Source organism: Equus przewalskii, chromosome 24 (assembly GCF_037783145.1).
Source record: "Equus przewalskii isolate Varuska chromosome 24, EquPr2, whole genome shotgun sequence".
Lineage (NCBI taxonomy): Eukaryota > Metazoa > Chordata > Mammalia > Perissodactyla > Equidae > Equus > Equus przewalskii.
The window spans coordinates 14,750,180-14,770,385 of NC_091854.1; the positions used below are offsets into that span (position 1 = coordinate 14,750,180).

The following is a 20,206-nucleotide window of genomic DNA, read 5'->3' on the forward strand; positions in this document are numbered from 1 at the left end:
CATTTAAATGAACCAAACTCAGTACTATTAAACAAGAGGGCTTCTACTGTCAATTAAACTAAGTCAAAATAAAATCACTCAATTTCTGTTACCTCAACCTAAGAATCAAATAATTGATCCCTGTACTTTTCCACAAGGCAGAATGTAGTAGAGATGCCTGTTCTTTATGTGTCGAATCCAAAATTTTGTTAGTGAACATACAGATACCTATTATGTATAAATAATTATTGAAATAATAATGTACCCCCATATACTAAAACTATTAACTATGTATCACACAGTCACAATAAATAAGAATGCAAATTAAACGCAACAAGAAAATTATTTGCAGGTGTCCATGGCAAGTCATGATATCGCATCTGTCTAATAATCTAGCTGATAAAACTGAAGTTTATCCTTCAGGCAAAAAACAACAAAGACACTGACCTTCTGCTTATCTAAGATCTTCATGGCATAATACTGTTCAGTGGCTTTATGTTTCACCAACATGACTCTTCCAAATGAACCTGTTCCAAGGGTTTTTTTCCTTTCAAAATCCTCCAGCCCGGCATTATTCTACATATACATGAAAAAATAAAATAAACTTTAAAGGTAGAATTTCTCAAAAAAAGACTATGATAATTATAATAGCTTTAGTGATATATAATGAGAATAACTTAATTTATAACTATTCACTTAAAAACAATACAAAAAGACTATTGAGATTCTAGGTTATTGGCTCTATTTTCCCTTTGAATAAGAAAAGCTCTAATAATTGAGAATAGAATTATATTTCAAAACAAAGCATAATAGTAATGGGAGAAAACAAGATCCTCAGGTGAAATATTAATGGTCATATTCCAATATGAATTCCTAGTATTAAACTTCTAATAAATTCATTCCACATTTAAATAATTACAAACTGACCAGAAGTATACTGTCAAAGACAATCATGGAAGCCATACCGTATTAGTGCACTTGCAAATAATTGTAATACGCATAAACCGAGGGATCAGAGTCCTTCACTAGAGTTATCTCTGAAGAAAGCACTGTTTTACTTCATTTCTATCTTTATACGAGCTTATGGAACTAGATAATAACAGGATAAGAGATCCTATCGGCTTTCTCTCTCTGATGTTATAATAACCCAGTATTAGTTAAAACAGTAACAGTAAGGAAAGAAGAGTTCCTCATTCTCACAAAGATAGCCAAAGTCAGAGTCCCAAACAATAATCAGTCTCTTTTTCTCTTTGAATAGATGCTTTGTTATGAGTAAACATCTTTGTTTGGCTTTGACTATAATATAGAGGCAAAGAATTAGAGGCATCAATCTATTGAATTTGTTGCTGCCACAACAAAATGAAAATTACTAGGAATAAATTATGTGCTAAATAGCAACAAATAGTGATTGTTGACCCATTTGTTTAATAAGTTTTCATTACGAAGATCTCCATGAAAATCTTGGAGAAAATATTTCCAAGGGGCAGTCTGAACAGTGTTTAGCTTGAGAAAAAGGTAAGGCAATGTGAGTCTTACATAAGTGAGGAACCTGGCTAGCTACTGGTGTCCCCTGTAGTTGGATTTAATCTCTACTGCAAATCAAACCTTGCCTTTGGAGACACACGATAGCTTCTTGTTGAACCATTACAGAGAGTGCAAGCAACTCTAAATTTTTACTTATGAAACTTGTTTCATCATATTTTAATTTCAAATTTCCAATAATTTAAATTGCCATAAGATTCTGTATCAATGAAGAAAGAAAAAACTCATTATAATTCTGATTGAATTATTTAATTTTATGGGTTAATATTTAATTTTTGGTTTTATGACTACAGATGTACTGAATGTTTAATATAGTTGACAACTAAATAATGGAAACCAACTTCATTAATAGACAACAGATCATCTCTTTTTGCCTGTCACTGCTTTTCATTCAAATATGCCATCTTTTTCTCACCTCCCTTAAAGATTCATGTTAGATGTCTAACTTTTTGTAATCAGTAGAGTGACTACATTTTAAATTACAGGTCATGCTATAAATCTTGGTAATGATGGCATCTTCATAAAACATAACATTATTTAGAATTAAATATTTTTTAGTGCAAAAAATACTTGAAATAAAATTTTTGTGCTAGGAAAAAAGGTTTTAAAAATTCAACCTACTATTAGGTTCCTTAATTATTTATAACTTTGAAAAGAAATTTTTTTGTCAAGCATAGTTGGCTCTTTTTATACATAGTTTTTAGATCGTAGTTAAGATCTAAAGTACTTAAATTATATAGAACTTACTCCATCAAAACGTTTATGAATGGATCCCTGTGTACTTGGTATGTTGCTAATAGCCAAGTATTTGTGATTAAGAACTTGAAACTTACACAATAGGATCCCTATTGTTGTAATTAATAAAAATAATAAATATGCTATCAAAGGCATAAACCAAAATTACCATAAATTAGAAAACATCAAGAATTTGCAGCAGTTTGGAAGTAGTATCAAAATTTACAATCAGTTATTATACTGAAAATTAGTTCCTTCTCCAATTTAGGTATACATAGAATTATTTATTAATAAATCAAAACAGTGTTACGGCAAAATTCCCATGCTAAGCTTACACTTATTAAAGCTACTTGAAAATTAAAGTTTCTGAAGTAGTAAATTACTTAGGCAAGAACCATGATTTTACTTAACACAGGATTTTTAAATTGTAGAAAATTTTAAACATTCCTTACCTGAGCAGGATTTTCCCATTTTTTTAAAAAGTCTTCTTTGGCTTTAGCTAGAAACTCTTTCACTGAAAATATATAAAAAAAACAAATTTCGTCTTGTAAGAACACATATTACAGATAAATATACTTGCTTAAAAAACACAGACATGTCAACTATGGTTGCCATGAAACATGTATGCACAACCATAATACACTAGAGAGTATTTAGTTTCTATAAACAAGAAGCAAACACTTTCTCAAGTTTCTAAGAATCTCTAATACTGTTCTACAGGAAGACCACTTTGATAATTTCAAATCTAATAATAAAAACACTGTTCCTGAAAACATACCTGGAAATAATATAAAAAATATTTAACAATATACAAATAAGCCAGCAGTTATATTAACAGAGGCTTTAAACATAAGAACTAAAACCATCTGGAGAATGTGAACCTGTTGATTTGTGGGGTTTCAACAGTAATTAACTTTGATAAAGGGCTGTTTTCAGGTATAAGGATTTATGTTATCAGATTTGTGTTCTCTTTACTAAAGATAGAGAGAAAAGGGAAAGAAAACACAGACTAACACATAAAGGATACCCACAAAGACTTTAAAACAAAACAGAATACATCACAAACGAAAAACCCAAATAGCTTAAAATCTCATTCTAAATTTGGAGCAAAACTAAATGTCTGAATACCTAATTTAAAATGTACACTAAAGTAAAGAAATTCAAAACTAGGTGTTTATACAGTGATCAATAATAGCCAAATTATTTCAAAGAGCTGTGGTTTGAACTTTTAGATTTGTTAAATATGAATCATTTAAAAGGATTCCTCTTTTTCACTGTCTTTCCACAAAGTTAACAATGACTTCTGTTTACAAGACGACTTCAGGTGTTTAAAAATAAATAATAGGAAAAAAATTCCAGAGACCTTAAACAGCATAAACAAAATGTGTCCTTGTTCCTATAGTTAGCTATGAGAGCAAAACCTGACTACACAAGAAGTAATTATTTTAGTCTTTCTTTTTGTTCAAAGTTCCCAATATTTCTCTGACATCTGAATCTATAAATAAAGAAGAAAGCAGGATTTAAATAACGTTAAAATAGTAAAAGGCTAAAGTGAACTTAGAGGGGAACACCGGCATTTATTTCAGAAATATTAAGAGTGATGATGATAATGATGATGAAAAGACAGAATTAAAAGTGGAAGCGAGGGGCTCACAAATTCTTTAAGATCATCTAATGATGTAACGGTATTAAAGAGAGGCATTTTAAGGTACACATTATTTTTTTCCTCCTTTATCCCCAGTGAAATACCTTTGGCAAAACACTGTGACTAACCAAAAAGGCTGCTGGCATTCTAAACATTTTGAGACTTCAAAATGGTGATGACACCAAGAGCAGACATTAGTTTTTAAGTAACACTAGAGTGCGCATTTCTGAAGACATTATTTTACTATTTTATATAAACTGTCACTTGTATTTGCTGTAAAATAATCTGAAAACACTTGTAGAAAATTTGAGAAAAACAATTTTTAAAATTAGAATCTTCCCATTGTATGTAAATCTCATCCACCAAAACAATGAATCAAATAATTGCACATAATTATGCAAATATGATCTAGTTCCTCCCAAGGGTGGATTTGGGGGTGGAAAATTCTTACAATTTCTTCAGGTTCAGGATGGTTCAAGTCATCTTACTTCTACAAGTTACTAGTTGCAACTGAAGAGTGGTTTTATAAGCAAGATTTTTTTTTTGGGTGTGTGTGTGTGGAGCAGACATATCTGCACATGGCACTGACTGAGAAGTGTCAGCTATGAAGTAAATTACAAACATAATTTATTGCTAAATGCAACTGTGGCTTTTAAGAAACAACAACTTGTGATTTCCAAAATATACCTCTGATTTCTTTTGAAAAATATTTTTAGTTATCTTCTATTTATAGAACTTGCACATCAAGTTGCAGTATAAACTCTCCAGATGCCCGCATGAGTATAGATAATTTGGAGACAAGAAAGAGAATCAGGGAAAGAAAAAAATATCCCTAACATCCTGTTTCAGCTTCTCTTGTCACTTCCTGCTAAGTGGATCTGGAGTTAAGAAAAAAGTAACTGGTCAAAGGAAGGACTGGTAGTATTTGCCAAATTGAAAGAAAATTTCCTTTTTCCTGCTTAGTGAATGAGCTGGAGGAAAAATTTCAAATGCTACTTAATTTCATTCACTAATAGGATATTGAGGAAATTCTCTGAAATATTCTCTGTACTCATCAATATCCCAAGTTTACTGTCAAGTTACACTGTAGAAAGTAAATACTTCTCATAAAGGTCTTATTTGAAAATTATCAGAAAAGGGTATGAATCAAAGATATTAAATTTTGTCAATTATTTCAATTATTTCAGTTCCCTTTTAGAGTAAGGATAAGCATTAATTATAATGTCATTAAATTTCCAAGAAAATTCTGTTCCTGAAACACTTTTTTGTCATATATGTATATATATACACATATGAAATCTCTAGTTTATATGTGCACTATTTAGATGCAAAGATGAACCTAGTTAACTCTTTGTAAAAATATAAGTTAGCTAAAATATACATCTTATAAATATATACACCAAAAATAAAATCTTTCACAATATGCTGGATTATGATTCTAAAACAACAGGTAATCCAGAACCACACATACTTGCTTTGCACTTTATTATTTTATTATTTGCATTTAAATTCACTGGTGAATTTAACTTTCTAAATGCTTTTCTCTGGTTATTTCCAAAATTTTTATCCACTGGCATAAGGTGTTGGCAGCTAATTAATAAAATGAGTGGTAGGAGAGAGAGAGACAAAATTCAAACACGGCAGCACATTCAATCCAGAGTTCCCTATAAAATATACCTGAAGTTCTCAATTTTTTAGTTTTTTTGTTGTGTTCTAATACATAAGCCATATCTATATTTTACCATTTAAACCACTGTGATATCCTGAAATAGCCACAGGTTTCGGAGCTTAGCACATCTGAATTAGAATATTGGCTCCAATACTTCCTAGCTATGCGATCATGGGTACTTATCTACAAAGCATCAAAGAGTGATTAGTAACTCTCCTTAGGAAAAAATACCTCAGTGAAGGATTTTTCTGAAAATATATTTTGTTCTGTATTGGTCAGTAATGGAGCAAACGAGGTACTATAAAAATGAGAAGGACACACCAAAAACTAACTCACTTTCTTCCCAGGAGTATACATTTCAATTATATTTATTTTCCAAATAAATTTATTTTCTCTTCAGTTGGTATCATTTAAGGAGTCTAATCATGGTGCATTCTAAAGAAATGAGCATACCAAAAGAATTTATATGTTCACCCAGGATTGGTTTGTAGGAATGTTTATCCACATTTATAAGATGAAGAAAGAAGAAATAAAGTGACAATTTTTATGCATTTCCACAAGTACGTAAAGAAACAATTCTTATCACTCTCAAAATATTTTTGAATATGTTTATCCACAGGACATAGTTTAAAAATTGGATTACAAAGTTCATTTTAAACAGTAGGAAAATTTATTAAAAATTCAAGTATGGCATATCTTTATTCCATGTTATTCAGGTAATTCTATAATAAATAACATTTCACTAACTACGTTTAGTAAATTTATTTATTAGGCATTTTTGGGTTTTGTGTTAGGTAAACTAGATTACTGTTTATTATAAAAAGAGCATGTTGTTAGTTATAGTATGCCATTATCCATTGCTTAAAAGAGGTCATCATTCATGTTTTGTAAGAAGAGTTTAGAAATCTATTCATATATAGATTACAACTACTCCAGATGTTGAGTTATCCAGCCTCTGTGCAATGAGATGTCACCTCCCTCTTTTATACCTCTTTTACAATAAAAGCACAACTTTACTTAACTTTTATTTAATGAATGTCAGAAAAATAGACAAGAAACAAACAGAAAATGAAACAAAATAGAATATAAACTTCCTAGGGAAAATACCCAATTAAAATATTAGCTGTTTTATTCAAAATTTACAACAGTATATTTTCTTTCAAAAACCAATGATTAACCAGGGTTATCTAAGTTAAGTGGGGTGTAGTAACCTGTCTTCTGCTACCCTGTACACCTCCTACTACTTCACAGTGCTATATTTGTTGTCTCTAAAATATCACACAAGGAACTGTAATATACATCATTTCTATAGATAAAACTCAACAAGCCATTTTCTCCATCAACTAAAATATTTTATTAACTCAGCATACTTTATAAAAATATAAATTTCTGGGGAGCAGAACAACTTGCAAACAACTGAATAAAAAGTCTTAAAGGTAACATTTGTTTTATTAAAAAGTAGTTGCCTACCAGATACTTCTGAAGAGGAGCAAGCTTGTATCCAAAAAATAAATTAAACAATGATTAAATGACACTCATAAAAACAACATATTAGCATGAAATCACCTATACACATTTTCTTAGAATATTATGTACAGAAATAAAATATTAATGCAGAAACTCAATAATCTGACTGCACATATTCAAACAGAACATTTTAAAGTTAAATGGTAAAGAAATAAAATCAATAATTATTGTTTAGTGCCCAAATCAGTACCATTCTAATTCTCATTAAAACAACTAAGAAAAATTTTAACTCCTCATAGCAATAGTGCTAATAATATTAAGTAGCATATATTGAAATACATATCCTATAATTATTGTAATACCATTTCTGTACTTCTGTTATTTATTTGAAACTCTACTATAGGAAAGACAATTTGAATTATAGCACTTTGTTAACTCCCTTCTGAAAGACACTAGTAAATCTTTCAGGCATTTTACTTCCTTGGTGCTGGTTTAACAATCTTTTCAACAACATTTATTGAGTACTGTTTAGTGGTGCCAGAAACTGAGCTAGACTCTGGGAACATACAAAGAATAAACATATCTCCACTATAAGGAGATGAGAAGCTAATGGGGAGAGAGGTGAACCATTACAACAGAATGAGATAAGGACTACAACTAAGGAAATTATAAGGTGCCAAACGAGCTTGAAAGAGAAAATTCTTGGGTAGTAAGGTAAGGCTATTTATAATAGAGGACACAGCATTTGAGCTGAATCTTGAAAAATAAAGAGTTCCTCTGGCAGATGAAGTTCAGGAAGAAGACATTCTGGGCTGGGATGATCTTGTATAAAAGGCATGAGCATTGTTTATCCAGGAAATGGTAAGTGACTTGTGATTGCTGCAGCAAAAGGTAGAAGTGTACAGCAGCAGTGGGTGGTGACGTGTATCAGCAAGAAGGTACTCAATCATGGAGGTAATTGTTTGCCATGGTGATGCTTTTCCTTGTGTGGGAAGGAACAGGAGTAAACTGAGTTATTCACAATTGCTAGACTCTATTTCTTCTGGGAAATAGGAAGCAAGATCACTTGCTAAGGAAGAGGGGAGCCAGATGGAGTAAAGAGAGATATGGGTGGGGATTAGAGGCTTGAGTATTTTAAACCTTGATAACTATCTATGTAGGGTATAAGAGAGGGGCTATTCCTCTAAAATTTTCTATTAGGGAAAGAGCAAGTATTAGGTCCTATAAGAAATTATATGTTTCTTAATAGTATCTTTTTTGGTAATAATAGTTTAAAATTTTTTTACTGAACAGATTATAATTCATGGGCCCCCTAACCTCTTTGTAGTTAAACTTTTTTATCTTCCTTCTTTACCTTAATAAAGAAATTATTGTATTTAAGAGTTATTTAGCGTGTATCAGAAAGCACAAAACAGGATGAAAACTGGGGTAAAATACCTATGAAAACACCAAGTTCTACCAACAAATATGAGAGAACAGTACAATCCCTTCCAAAACTTCTGGGAAGTATAAATCTAGTAGAGTGTAATAGTCTGTCCTCTGTCACCCCTACTTTAAACACTCACCTCTTTAGAGCTCTATGTTCGCTTTTTCTAAGAATATCACCCAACACACACATTCTACTACAAATATTCTCGATAAACTAAATATAAAACATTCTAGTTGCCACAAAATAACTCATAAAATCCAATTTATAGTAACAAAGCAACAGAATTATTCTGTAAAAAGTGGTTTCCTACCAGATGCTTCTGATGATTTGCGTGCTTGATCAAAAAGAATAAACAGATTAAACAACATAAAATAACATACTCGCAATAAGTTACCCATCCATATATGTTCATTAGTATATTTACACATAGAAACAGAATGAAAAATACTTGAGCATACATATTCAACAGTGTTTTATATAAGGATTATAACAAATTCTTTGGATATGTATACTTTTTTAATCAACCAAAACCCTACTCTGGAATAGCGTTAGTGAAATATCATACTTTATCCTTTTAATCTGGGGAGCAATTGTGTTCACTTTGCTGAACAGACACATTATCTGCTTCACCATATTCAAGCATGTTCATTCAAAGCAAATTCACTTTAACTTTAAAAATGATAGTGGGTATTTAAAAAACCTTTAATTACTGCAATTGTATCTGAGCAGTAGAGTGGATGAGACCATGTCTACTTTTATTTTCTAAGGTATCAGACTTGCACAAAGTCACACATGAATGAATGTTTGGAAATATAATAGGCCATAAAAGCCACATTTCCTATTGCGATATTTATTTTACTCTTCTTTCCTCTCCTTACGCTTTCTTAATAGTTAATTCTTTGTCAAGTCTTGGTTACAAGTGAACAGTATAATTGACTGTTTCACTAAACTGTTAAAAAAACACTTTTGGTGAGACATATATTTAAATGATCAAATAATAGAAATACATACATTAATTATTTTACTAGTATCTACATGAACAGATGGATACACTATGAATCCACATAGCGCTCATTCACAACTAATCACATGTACATGCTTTCTCTCCCAACTTGCTCTCTATCTAGGGATGCCGTGGATTTTCTAGGCCATCCAAGCCATGTTTGACTGGAGATGTTCCCTATAGGATTTTGTAATAAAAACTTAAACTAAATTTATAGTCATAAAACTAATGACCCAGGGAATCTTTGAAATGCACTTTACCTCCTTAATTGTTCACTGAGACCTGTTCTTGGAGGAATATTATATCTACCACAATCCCATGCTAAAGATTTTCCATTTGATTCTGAATTCAAATATTCTGTCCTATTAGCAGACAGTGTAGAGCTAGGAGTGGATCCCTAGATGACAGGATACGAACATTTTCAACTTAACTAGATAGTAGTAAGTGGCTCAATAAATGGTTGTGCCAATTTATACTGGTACTATATCCCTGATGATCCTTATCCTCAACAAAATATGTTACTATTAGACTTTCTAATGGGTATGAAATCATATCTTCTTGTTAAGAATTAGGTAAATATATCTCAGAATTTTATAATTTTTTCCCCTAAACGTCTTTAATCACTCTTTTATTAGATTTATTCCTAGGTTCTTTAGAACTTTGGTTGCTGTTGTAAAGGGGATAATTTTAAAAATTACTATCCATTGCTAATGTATAGCACATAGTTCATGTTTACGTATTGATTTTACCTGGCAATCTTGCCAGACTCTCTTATTAATTCTAAAATGACATTGGTAGAGTCTCTTGAATTTTCTATGAAGGCAATCACATATCAACTGTGAATGATGACAATTTTGTCCCCTCCATCTTTTTCTTGTCTTACTGTACAGATTATGATTAACAGTGCAATATTGTACAGAAACAGATAATAAGCACCCTTTTCCTGTTCTTAACTTTAGAGAAAATGTTTCTAACTAATTTTCTTTTCCCATACTTTACTTGCAAAGCTACACTAGACTTAGTAAATTAATTTAAGAATATCTCCTCCTTTTCAGTTCTTTGGAAGATTTTGTACAAGACATAAATTTTTGTTTTTTGAGTATTTCTTAAAACTTGACTGTAAAACTGTCCAGTCCTAATTTTGTTAAGTTTTGAATAAAGATTTTAACTATGATTAAATCTCAAATAGGTACAGTTCTAATCAGTTCTTTTAAGTCTTTTCCATGAACTAACCTTTGGCTCTGTTGTGTCTTTACTTTCTATTCCACTGATTTTTGCTCATGTCTTTATTAGTTTTTCTTCTTTTGATTAACCATGCTGTGCTTTTTCTAACTTGTTTACTTAATGTCTTTCTCCTTTCCTAATATAAGCATTTAAAAATATGTCTCTAAATCTACTTTAGCTGCATCCCACAAGTCTTGATGCACAGTTGAATTTTAAATTTATATTATGACCCAATTCTTGACCTGAGAGTTATCTGAATTTTTTACATCCCCAAACATAACATCTGTGTGTGTTCATTTGTTTAATTAGTCTTTTATTATTGATTAAACTTAATTGCTTTGTGGTCAGAGACCACGGCATATATATCAATTCTTCAAAATATTTTGAATATGTTTAGTTGTAAAATCAATTTTCTAACTGTTCCATATATTTGTGTACTCTTCAATTACTAGGATTCTCTCTATATATCTATAAATCTTATGTATTTACAACTTCTCCTTATAATTGGGTCAATTTTGTTTTAGATATTTTGAGGCTATTTTAGAGGTGCATACAACTTTTTTCTCTTATTTCATATATTTTTTAACATGATTATTAATTTAAAATGGTAGCCTGTATGTGACAATTCTACTCTCCGACATTCTTTGGAGGGTCTAATTCTATTGTACCTGCTGAATATCATTTATAGTAGATTTGTTTGTGTGTGTGTATGTATCTATTTTGATTTTGGATTGTGAACTCAAAGTTCAGTGGGGCTTTATCTGTGAGAAACCTACAGGGCTTAACTTGAGGATATGTTTTGTATTAGCTTCTGTCTGGCATCCAGTGGATGTTACTTAGCCTGGGACTGTTAACAATAATGTATTTTATTTTATTGGCCATTCGTAGACGACACAGTTAATACAGATTAAACCCTGAAATCTACTGGAGGAGAAGCAGTTGATTACAAATTCTCAGGAGAGGCATCCCACACACATGCGCACACACACCTCCCCCGTCCCCAGGAACCTAAGCCAAGAAATACAAGCTTCCTTATTTTCTCCCTCTGTCAGTGGAGAGGTTTTATTTTCTAATCTATGCTTTCACTGAGGCTACAATCCTTTGAGGATTCAGGCTTTATTTAGGAGTCTAAGAAATCCCAAGTTTATGGATCAAAGACCTTGTTTTTTGTCTCTGTGAGGCCACTTAAAACGAAAGCCCTTTGGTTACTGAGGTATGAATGTCTCCTCAGGGTAGTCAAAATATGCTCCCCTTTACAAGCCTGGTTTTCATTTACCACTTCACCTTTTGCACACTGAGGATTTCTATTCTTGTAAGTTTAGCTATTCATTTAAAGGGATGCTTGTTATATTTTATTCAGCATTTCTAGGTGCTGTTGTATCTTCAGTAATTTTTGCTTTAGAAGAATTTTCAAATTATCTAATCTCCAATTTTTGGATTTTTTTTCTTTAAAAGACAAGCTCCGTGTTAAATTGTAAGATGCAAAGAGACCTAGATGTTTGTGGAATTCATTTTTTATCCTTGAATCAAAACTTCCATCAGATATATTTAAGTGTTGGTGTTTTTGTTAATCTTTGTCAAAATACAATGAGCTCTTTGAGCTCTTTCAATCTGTAGATTCAGGTTTTCTTCAACTAAGTAGTTTTTCTGAATCATGTTTTTTATTATTGCTTCTGTTCTATTAGTCATTATCCGTTTTGAAGGAGTACTATTCATTCAATTTGTAGAGTTTCCTACTCTCATCTAACATAGTTTTCACCTCATAATTTTTATCCTGTCCATTCCCCCTACATTCTGGTAGGCTTTATCAAGCTAGTTTTCACACCATTAATTTATTTTCCTGTAGTGATTATTTTGCTCTTTAACGCTTCTAATGCAGCTTTATATTCTGCAAATGCCAGGTTCATTTTCTTATAACCTTCCCTTATCATGTCACTATTGCTCTTCTTTTCTATTCCTGCTTCTCAGTCAGTTCTCTTTTCATCCTAGCCTCTTGTTTTATCTTCTTATTTTTCATGTTTTATTTCACAGATTCAATGTTCACTTGAAATTTTTAGGAATTCAACACAAATACTATCTATAATATCTTATTTTTATCCCCCCAAATATTTTCTATCAAAAGTTCACTGTCTTCCTCTTGAAGGCTGTGATTTTATCTTTTAATCTTCTCTTTTATAGGCTCCATGTTGTTGCTTTTCTTGTTTATTCATTCATGAACAACGAGAAGCCTTTCAAAACTTTACAAATGCCCCCAAATAAAGTGGATCCTCTCACATCCTACTTGGGTGTGTTAGAATCAATTTCTCAGATCTTTTAGTTGACACACATTTACATTATCAGTTAAATAACCTAGTGACTTTCAGACAGGAATAGAGCCAGGACTATAAGGTTTCTTGCTGGTGGTGATGCCCACCACTTCAGGGAAGAGCCCCGTCACATCTGGAAGAAGAAAAGCCACTTTTTCAACTTGGAATAGCCTAACAAATTCTTGGTTGTCCCACTGTAACTGTATTAAAATGAAAGTAACCAGCAGTGTTGGATCTTCTACTCATCTCCCCCACAGTTTTTCTTATAAGCCTCATCCTTCCACGTTAGTGAAGGTGAAACTCCTGTTTCTTTTCCATAAAGACAAGCTACTCAAAGTAAAACCTTTAGTTAAATTTTGCTGTCTGATTTTCAATTTGATACTGTATATTTGTGGGTGTAAGTACCCTTCTTTAATTCCAAGACTGATACACCGTTTTTCCAGTTTTGTGTTCTTATATTTTCAATCTAGAAAATATAGATCTAGAAAGGGGAATTAATTAAATGCTTGTGCTCAAGTCTGTAACTTTCCTGTAATTCACAGCAGGTTAATGCCTTCGTCTTTGAAGATTTCCCTTCAGCTACAGCTAGGCCAATCAGAGTTCTCATCTGGGATTTTGATATAATGATGCTGGTTATGTTCCAATAAGCAAATGAACCAAAAAAAAATAGGCGACTGTTATTTTTCATTGATAATGTAAGAAAAGTGTTCAAATATGTAAAAAGTGGATAATTTTTAGCCATTCATTTATTCTACAAGAATTTAAGAGTTCATTACTATGTTTGGGGCACTGGGGTAACTATTGGAAATACACAGACGAACACGGCACTATCCTCGACTTAAGGAATTCAAAGTTTGGAGATTGAAAACCAACATGCAAATATATAATATCAATATAATGTAAATAATTGTTATAGTTTACAAGTTTGCTTTGTGAGTATGGGGGTGAGGGGAATCATCTAACTCTAAAGAGTCAGTGATAGAGGCACTGAAAAGCATAGTTGGTTTTCAGAATTTTTATAATAAAAGATGTAATTATGAAAAGGTAGCAAGGAATATTATGTAGTATAGTATGGCTAAATAAGAATTTTATGAGAGATGCAAATAAAGCCAGAAAGGTAGGTCACTGATCTTGTATCCCTACTAAGGAGTTTAACCTTTACCTTAGAGACAACAAGGAGTATCTAAAAGTTTCCATGCTGGGTTAAGAAATGGGCATATTTGCATTTTTAAATGGTAGCATGGAAAATGGCCTGGAGGAATATAAAACTGGAAGCTGAGAGACCAGTGAAGTAGTTACTGCACTAGGGTTGAGAAGACATAGAATGCCTGGTCTAAAAGCATTCCCAGTGTCAGTGAGACCGGAGAAAATTGAGTGATTTCTGAGACATTTCTGACGTAGAATCAATAGAAATTAATGACTGAGTGCATGTCTTGGGGGTAAAAAACCAAGTTAGGACTGACTACAAGGTTTCTGTTTTAAGTTCCTGTACAGGCAGTGGGATCATTAACAGAAATCAGAATCAATTAAAAAGGAGCAGATTTGGAATGGAGAGAGAAAATTCTCTTTTGAATGTTCAGGTAACAACTGAAGATGTAGGCATGGATGAGATCACTCAGAGAGAATGTTGCACTAAAAGAGGGTCAAAGATAGATTCCCAGAGAAAACTCACATTTAATAGGTAGAAAGGAGAAAATGAATAGCTTTTTAACTAGAGAAGTACCACATACACATAAATATCACATGTATAGCTATAGACTTAGGAAAAAAGATCTACCATTTGCTTATTTTTACAAATAAAATCACACTTCACTTGTAATTTTCCACATTTTGAAATGGCTAAGGCAAACACTTATGACATGAGTAAAATTAGTTGAAATTGGACAATCCTGAAAAAGTCAGAATGTCTAGTGATTACTACGATTCCTGTGGTAGAAAAGGCTATAAGGGCAGGCTAATATGATCAAACACATCAAATACCATCTGAATAATCCATAGCTTTCTTGAAAGAAAAATAAAGCAATAGAGAAGCAGCAACAATTTTCTTCGGTTAAAACCAACACATACAATTGTAAAACCTCTAGAATACCACAGTGGTTACCTAAAGATGCTGTTATATACCAAACTTTCAAAGAGAAAACACACTTTGGCTAGATTCAAAGAAATCTAACATTTTAAGTATAATAACCAGGTATATTCAGTTTTGATATCCACAAAAACCTAAGGAATGTTAACATGTTCATTTTGTAATATTAGCCCAAATTTAAACCACTAGATCAGAAAGATCTATCTACTAACAGGAAAATAACAATAATGATTCTTAATATTTTACATGTAAAAATGTTCTTTTAATCTCTAATATCATCCTATAAACAAATATCTAACAGTGTTGAAGAGGTTTATGTTATATGGCAGGATAAAAAATATTTATTGGCAATAATGAGGTGATACCCAGTTATAGAATAAAGCTTCACTTATTTTGAATTCTATCATTATATAGTAAAAATCCAACTCTCTCTGGTTCTGAATTCCAATTCCAATCTTTTAAGTGTAAATTATAATAGACTTTTATGTTGTAAGAAAAACCATATAACACTTCTCCTAAAAATGTATCTGATTCAAAGGTTAGCTTATAAACATCTTCTTTTAGTTAAGTAAAAAGATGCTAATGAATTATGCTCGAAGCAAATATTTCTCACTCTAACAACAGGATATCTATTTTTAGCTGCAGGTTTGGCTTAAAGTGAACAGCTTTTACCCTATGATAAACTGCAGTACATACTGTAGTACATTTTCTCAAAAAATATTTTTGGAAATGTTTAGAAAAAAATATTGTTACACAATCATATTATAAAAACAAAAAGGAAACTAATTATCACAAAAGTACTTACTCTAACAAATTATTTCCCAAAATAAATTCTTCCTGGAAATTTTAGCAAAGCCTCCAAAACCAAAATGCACATATTTATTTCATCATTGAATCCCTATTTCTCAATGAATTGTAGTTAAAAGCAACGAATAAATCAACAAAATTTTGGCAGCATCTTATTCAAGATTAGTATTTTTTTATATAATCAAAGAGAAGCTAACAAACAACAATTAATATTAAAATGACAAAGCCAATAAAAGGAGATTTTAATTATTTTTAGGATCAGATACTAAAAAACTCCTCTCTTATCATGGTGGGTCTTTTACACACTAAGTTATAACACAATTAATAAGAATAGTATTTAATGAATACAATAAATCAATCCACAGAGAAAATTAGAAACTGATTATTGGTATTCACTATTAATAGTGGTATTATTCACAGTTCTTAATGGATTTTAAAAGCAAATTACTATAATGCCTAAATGCAAAAGCATCAACAGAAAATGTAATTCACTTTAGCTTTGGCTTTACAACTGCCCCTTTAAAAAATATTTTTTTCTCTTATAGTTAAATATTTAAAAAAAATATATAGCTGCAGAGTCTCAAAGAGCATACTTACCACTCATGATGAAAACCAACCTTTCCAAAACATATTGCTCAAAACAATAATCCAACAGCAAAGGGAGTTATGCTAATCTCTAGAGGTAGAAGAACCGAGGGTGTAAACACACACACTGGAACATGCAGCACACAGAAAATGAAAAGAGCTTTCTTTTGTTTTAAAAAGAAAAGCCCCTAGAAGCAAAGCATAACTGCCCAGCATAAGATATCACTCGTAAACATCAGATTAATGCCAAAGATGTGTATAACTAGATTTAATTTCTTTCAATCTAGTTATCGTAGCTTCCTTCAAATACCACTAGAACAACTCAAAATGGCAGGGAGAAAATGTTCGAACCAGGATGTATAAGATGTTCTCAATTATATCAGCATGAGTTGTTACCACGGCAACATTAGACCAGAATTATCGGTTCACTTGTAACCAAGGAGTATCTTTTCTAAATCTTTAATCAACCAAGACAAATAAAATACCTTTTTACTTTAGAGCCACATGATTTTTAAAATTACCACATTTCTTAAATTTAACCACATATTTACCCTTTTTACATCTTTCAAAGACATAAAAAAAATTGCTGTTTTCTTCAAATACTCACACAATCCCATGTTGAACCTGGCAAGGAACAAACAGCAGAATGATTGCACCTAAACGTCTTTCAATTACACCAGCTCTTACTGCTAGCTGCGGACCTCACTGATATTAAAATGCTGTGTGCTGTTGCTAGTGACTATTGGCGATGAATCTTATTGCCCAGATCGCTGATAGCTTTCATTTTTCATGAGCCAGAAAGCTATACTGCAGCACAAATGTTAACCATTTAAACATTGTGTATTATGGAAGAGACAAAATACAATACTATATATATCTTCATTTACAAAGGAGAATCACAGAATAAGTTATTTATAAACTTCACTTAAATTCAGCATTACAAACAGTATCAGATGCCACTTACATGGTTTTCAAAAGGGGGACTACACAAAAAAGTTACTGGCAATCACTGTTGAAGTGTAAAATTCCTTCCATCAAACAGGATTAGATGACAGATTGTATAGCAAGGTGGGCAGACTGGATGGCATAGTGAACAGACTGCTCGGAATCCCAGAGACCCAAAATCTGTACCAAAACGGTAGAAAGGATCTATAGAATGGTGCCTTAAGTGGAACTTCAGCAAGTGAACTTGCCATTTTAAAAGCTACCAGGTGAGACATGACTTCCGGTGATGGGAGAATGAGTAAGTCAGCAAATCTTCTTCCCAAGAAATAACTAAGAAGCTGGACAAAATTGTCAAAAACAACAATTTCATGGCTGTACAAATCTAGCAATTACAAATAACAAATTGAGAAGCATTTATTTAAAAAATGCTGAACTTTGCATAAGAGGAGTAGGAGTCTGTGGTGTTCTTGCTTGGTACGGCTCCTATTGCCCCCCCACCCCCAGCTCTGTCAGTGCAGTATTTCTATCAGGGTGGGGCTGGTCATGACAACCAGCAGCTTTGCTGACAGAAAGGGCTGACTTGATTTGGAGAGGAGGCCAAAAACCCCCACACAATTGATGCTGTCAACAAAAAAAGCAAACTGTAGGAAATGAACAGGGAAAAGTGTTCTGCTTTGCTAGTCTAAAGTTGTGGCCTTGGCAGGGGTGAGCCGCAGACTGGTAGTCTAGCAAGAAATTTAACTCAGAAAATGGAAATAAGAGAGGCAGAGAGGGCCTAGATAAGCTCTTCACATATTCCTGGCTGACTAGGAAGCTATTCCTATAGGGAGACCCAAGAGGACCCAGTGGAAAGTTAAACCTGAAAACTGCCCAAACATTGAATGTGCTCCCCAACCCACAAACAGTTCCATCAGCCCAGACTGGCTTGAAGTGTTTGATCACAACCTCTGATCAATCACTGAATAACACCTAAGCTATGTAGACACAGGATCATTCCCAGCAGAGAAATCAGCAGCAAGAACCATGGGGGATACAGTTCATAGATTAAGGCCAAGGAAGTTATTATAACAAAACAAAACATAATAAAAACAACCTTCAGGGAAGAAAAAAATTAGAATCCAGAGCTGCTACAAAAATATTATTTTAAAAAGTCCATTTTTTAACAAAAACATTATGTAATCCATAATGAAGAGAAAAGGCACTCAATAGAAAATGTCCCTGAATGGGCCCAGATATAGGATTTAGCAGAAGAAAGACTTGAAAACAGCTATTATAAGTATATCAAAATTGTACAAGGAAATTGTGTTTAAAGAATTAAAGGAAAATATAATAGCAATTATATAACAAAGAGAATCTCAATATAAAAGGAGAAAGTATTTAAAATGGAAAAATTACAGACTTGCAAAGTATAATAACTAAAACTTAAAACCTTACTCCCCACAGCAGATTTGAGGAGGGCAAAAGATTGAACTGGTGAACATGAAGATAGATCAACAGAAATCATCTAGTCTGAAGAATATAGAGAACAAAAGATAGGAGAAAAATAAATGGAGCCTCAGAAACCTGTGGGATATCAAGGGTACCAACAAACATGTAATGGGAATCCTAGAAGTAGATGAGAGAGACAAAGGGCAAAGAAAAAATATTTGAAGAAATAATGGCTGAAAATGTCCCAATTTGATGAAAAACATTAATCTGCAAATCCAAGAAGTTCAACCAATGCCAAGTAGAATAAACCCAACAAGATCCATACCTAGATGTACCATATTCAAGCTGTTGAAAGAAAAAGAGAAAATCTTGAAAGAAGCAAGAGAAAAATGACTAATGTACAGAGAAAAAGCATACAATTAATGATAACTTCCTAAGAGAAATAAGAGACCAGAAAGCAGTTGAATGATATATTCAAAGTGCTAAAAGAAAAAAGAAACAAACCTCTTCACAACAATTCTCTCTCTGGGAACACTATTCGAAAACAAAGATGAAATAAAGACATTCCCAAATAAACAACAACTGAGGATATTTCTTGCAAGCAGAAATACTTAAGCAAGTCCTGCAGGCTGAAAGGAAATGACATTAGACAACACTCAAACTGCCAGGAAGAAATGAAGAATATTATAAATGGCAATATATAAGTAAAAGACTGTATAAATACACATTTTTCTGCTTTCTTCTCTTAATTTCTGTAAAGGACTTAAAATTGTATGAAACAATAATTATAACACTGCATTGCTGTGTTTATAAAAATATATATGTGATATGTGGGAAAATACTAACACAAAGTCAGAGAAGAAATGGAGCTATATTGGATCAAAGTAGCTATATTTTACTAGAATTAACTCAATACCATCCTGAAATAGATTGTGATGAGATAAAATGCATATTATAACCCCTAAATTAACTATTAAGAAAAATATCTTTAAAAAATTTAGTTAAAAAATCAAAGACATTAAAATTGGATTCTATAAATAATTTTTAACATAAAAGAAGAAAGGAATAACAATAACAACAAAAACTATAAGACAAATATAAAACAAACAGCACAATGGAAGATTACATGGTAAATCCAACTATATCAATAATAACATTAAATGTAAATGGAATAAACTCAGATCAAAATGCAGAAATTATCAGACTGGATAAAAAAGCAAGGTCCAATTATATGCTGTCTACAAGAGCCACACTTTAGATTTAAAGAAATAAAGAGGTTGAAAGTAAGAGAGAAAAAGATATACCACGCAAAGAGTTAACTATAAGACAGCTGGTGTATCTATATCAATATCAGAC

The 20,206-nt window shown here is 32.1% G+C and overlaps 1 protein-coding gene across 8 annotated transcripts in view; it reads right to left on the bottom strand.

The window, feature by feature from the left end:
• The window catches only part of PRKACB (protein kinase cAMP-activated catalytic subunit beta), a 131,786-nt gene that overhangs the window by 35,939 nt on the left and 75,641 nt on the right, over positions 1-20,206 (bottom strand). For 2 of the 8 annotated variants that reach the window (XM_070592121.1, XM_008529700.2), the window contains exons 2-3: positions 2,709-2,770; positions 427-555 (exon numbers count right to left, since the gene is read on the bottom strand). In XM_070592121.1, the coding sequence (XP_070448222.1) occupies positions 427-555; positions 2,709-2,770 (191 nt within the window). Of the gene's footprint in view, positions 1-426; positions 556-2,708; positions 2,771-7,040; positions 7,065-8,776; positions 8,801-16,489; positions 16,900-17,084; positions 17,388-20,206 lie in introns of those variants that run through there. The other 6 variants (XM_070592120.1, XM_008529702.2, XM_070592119.1 and 3 more) reach the window with 6 other exon arrangements.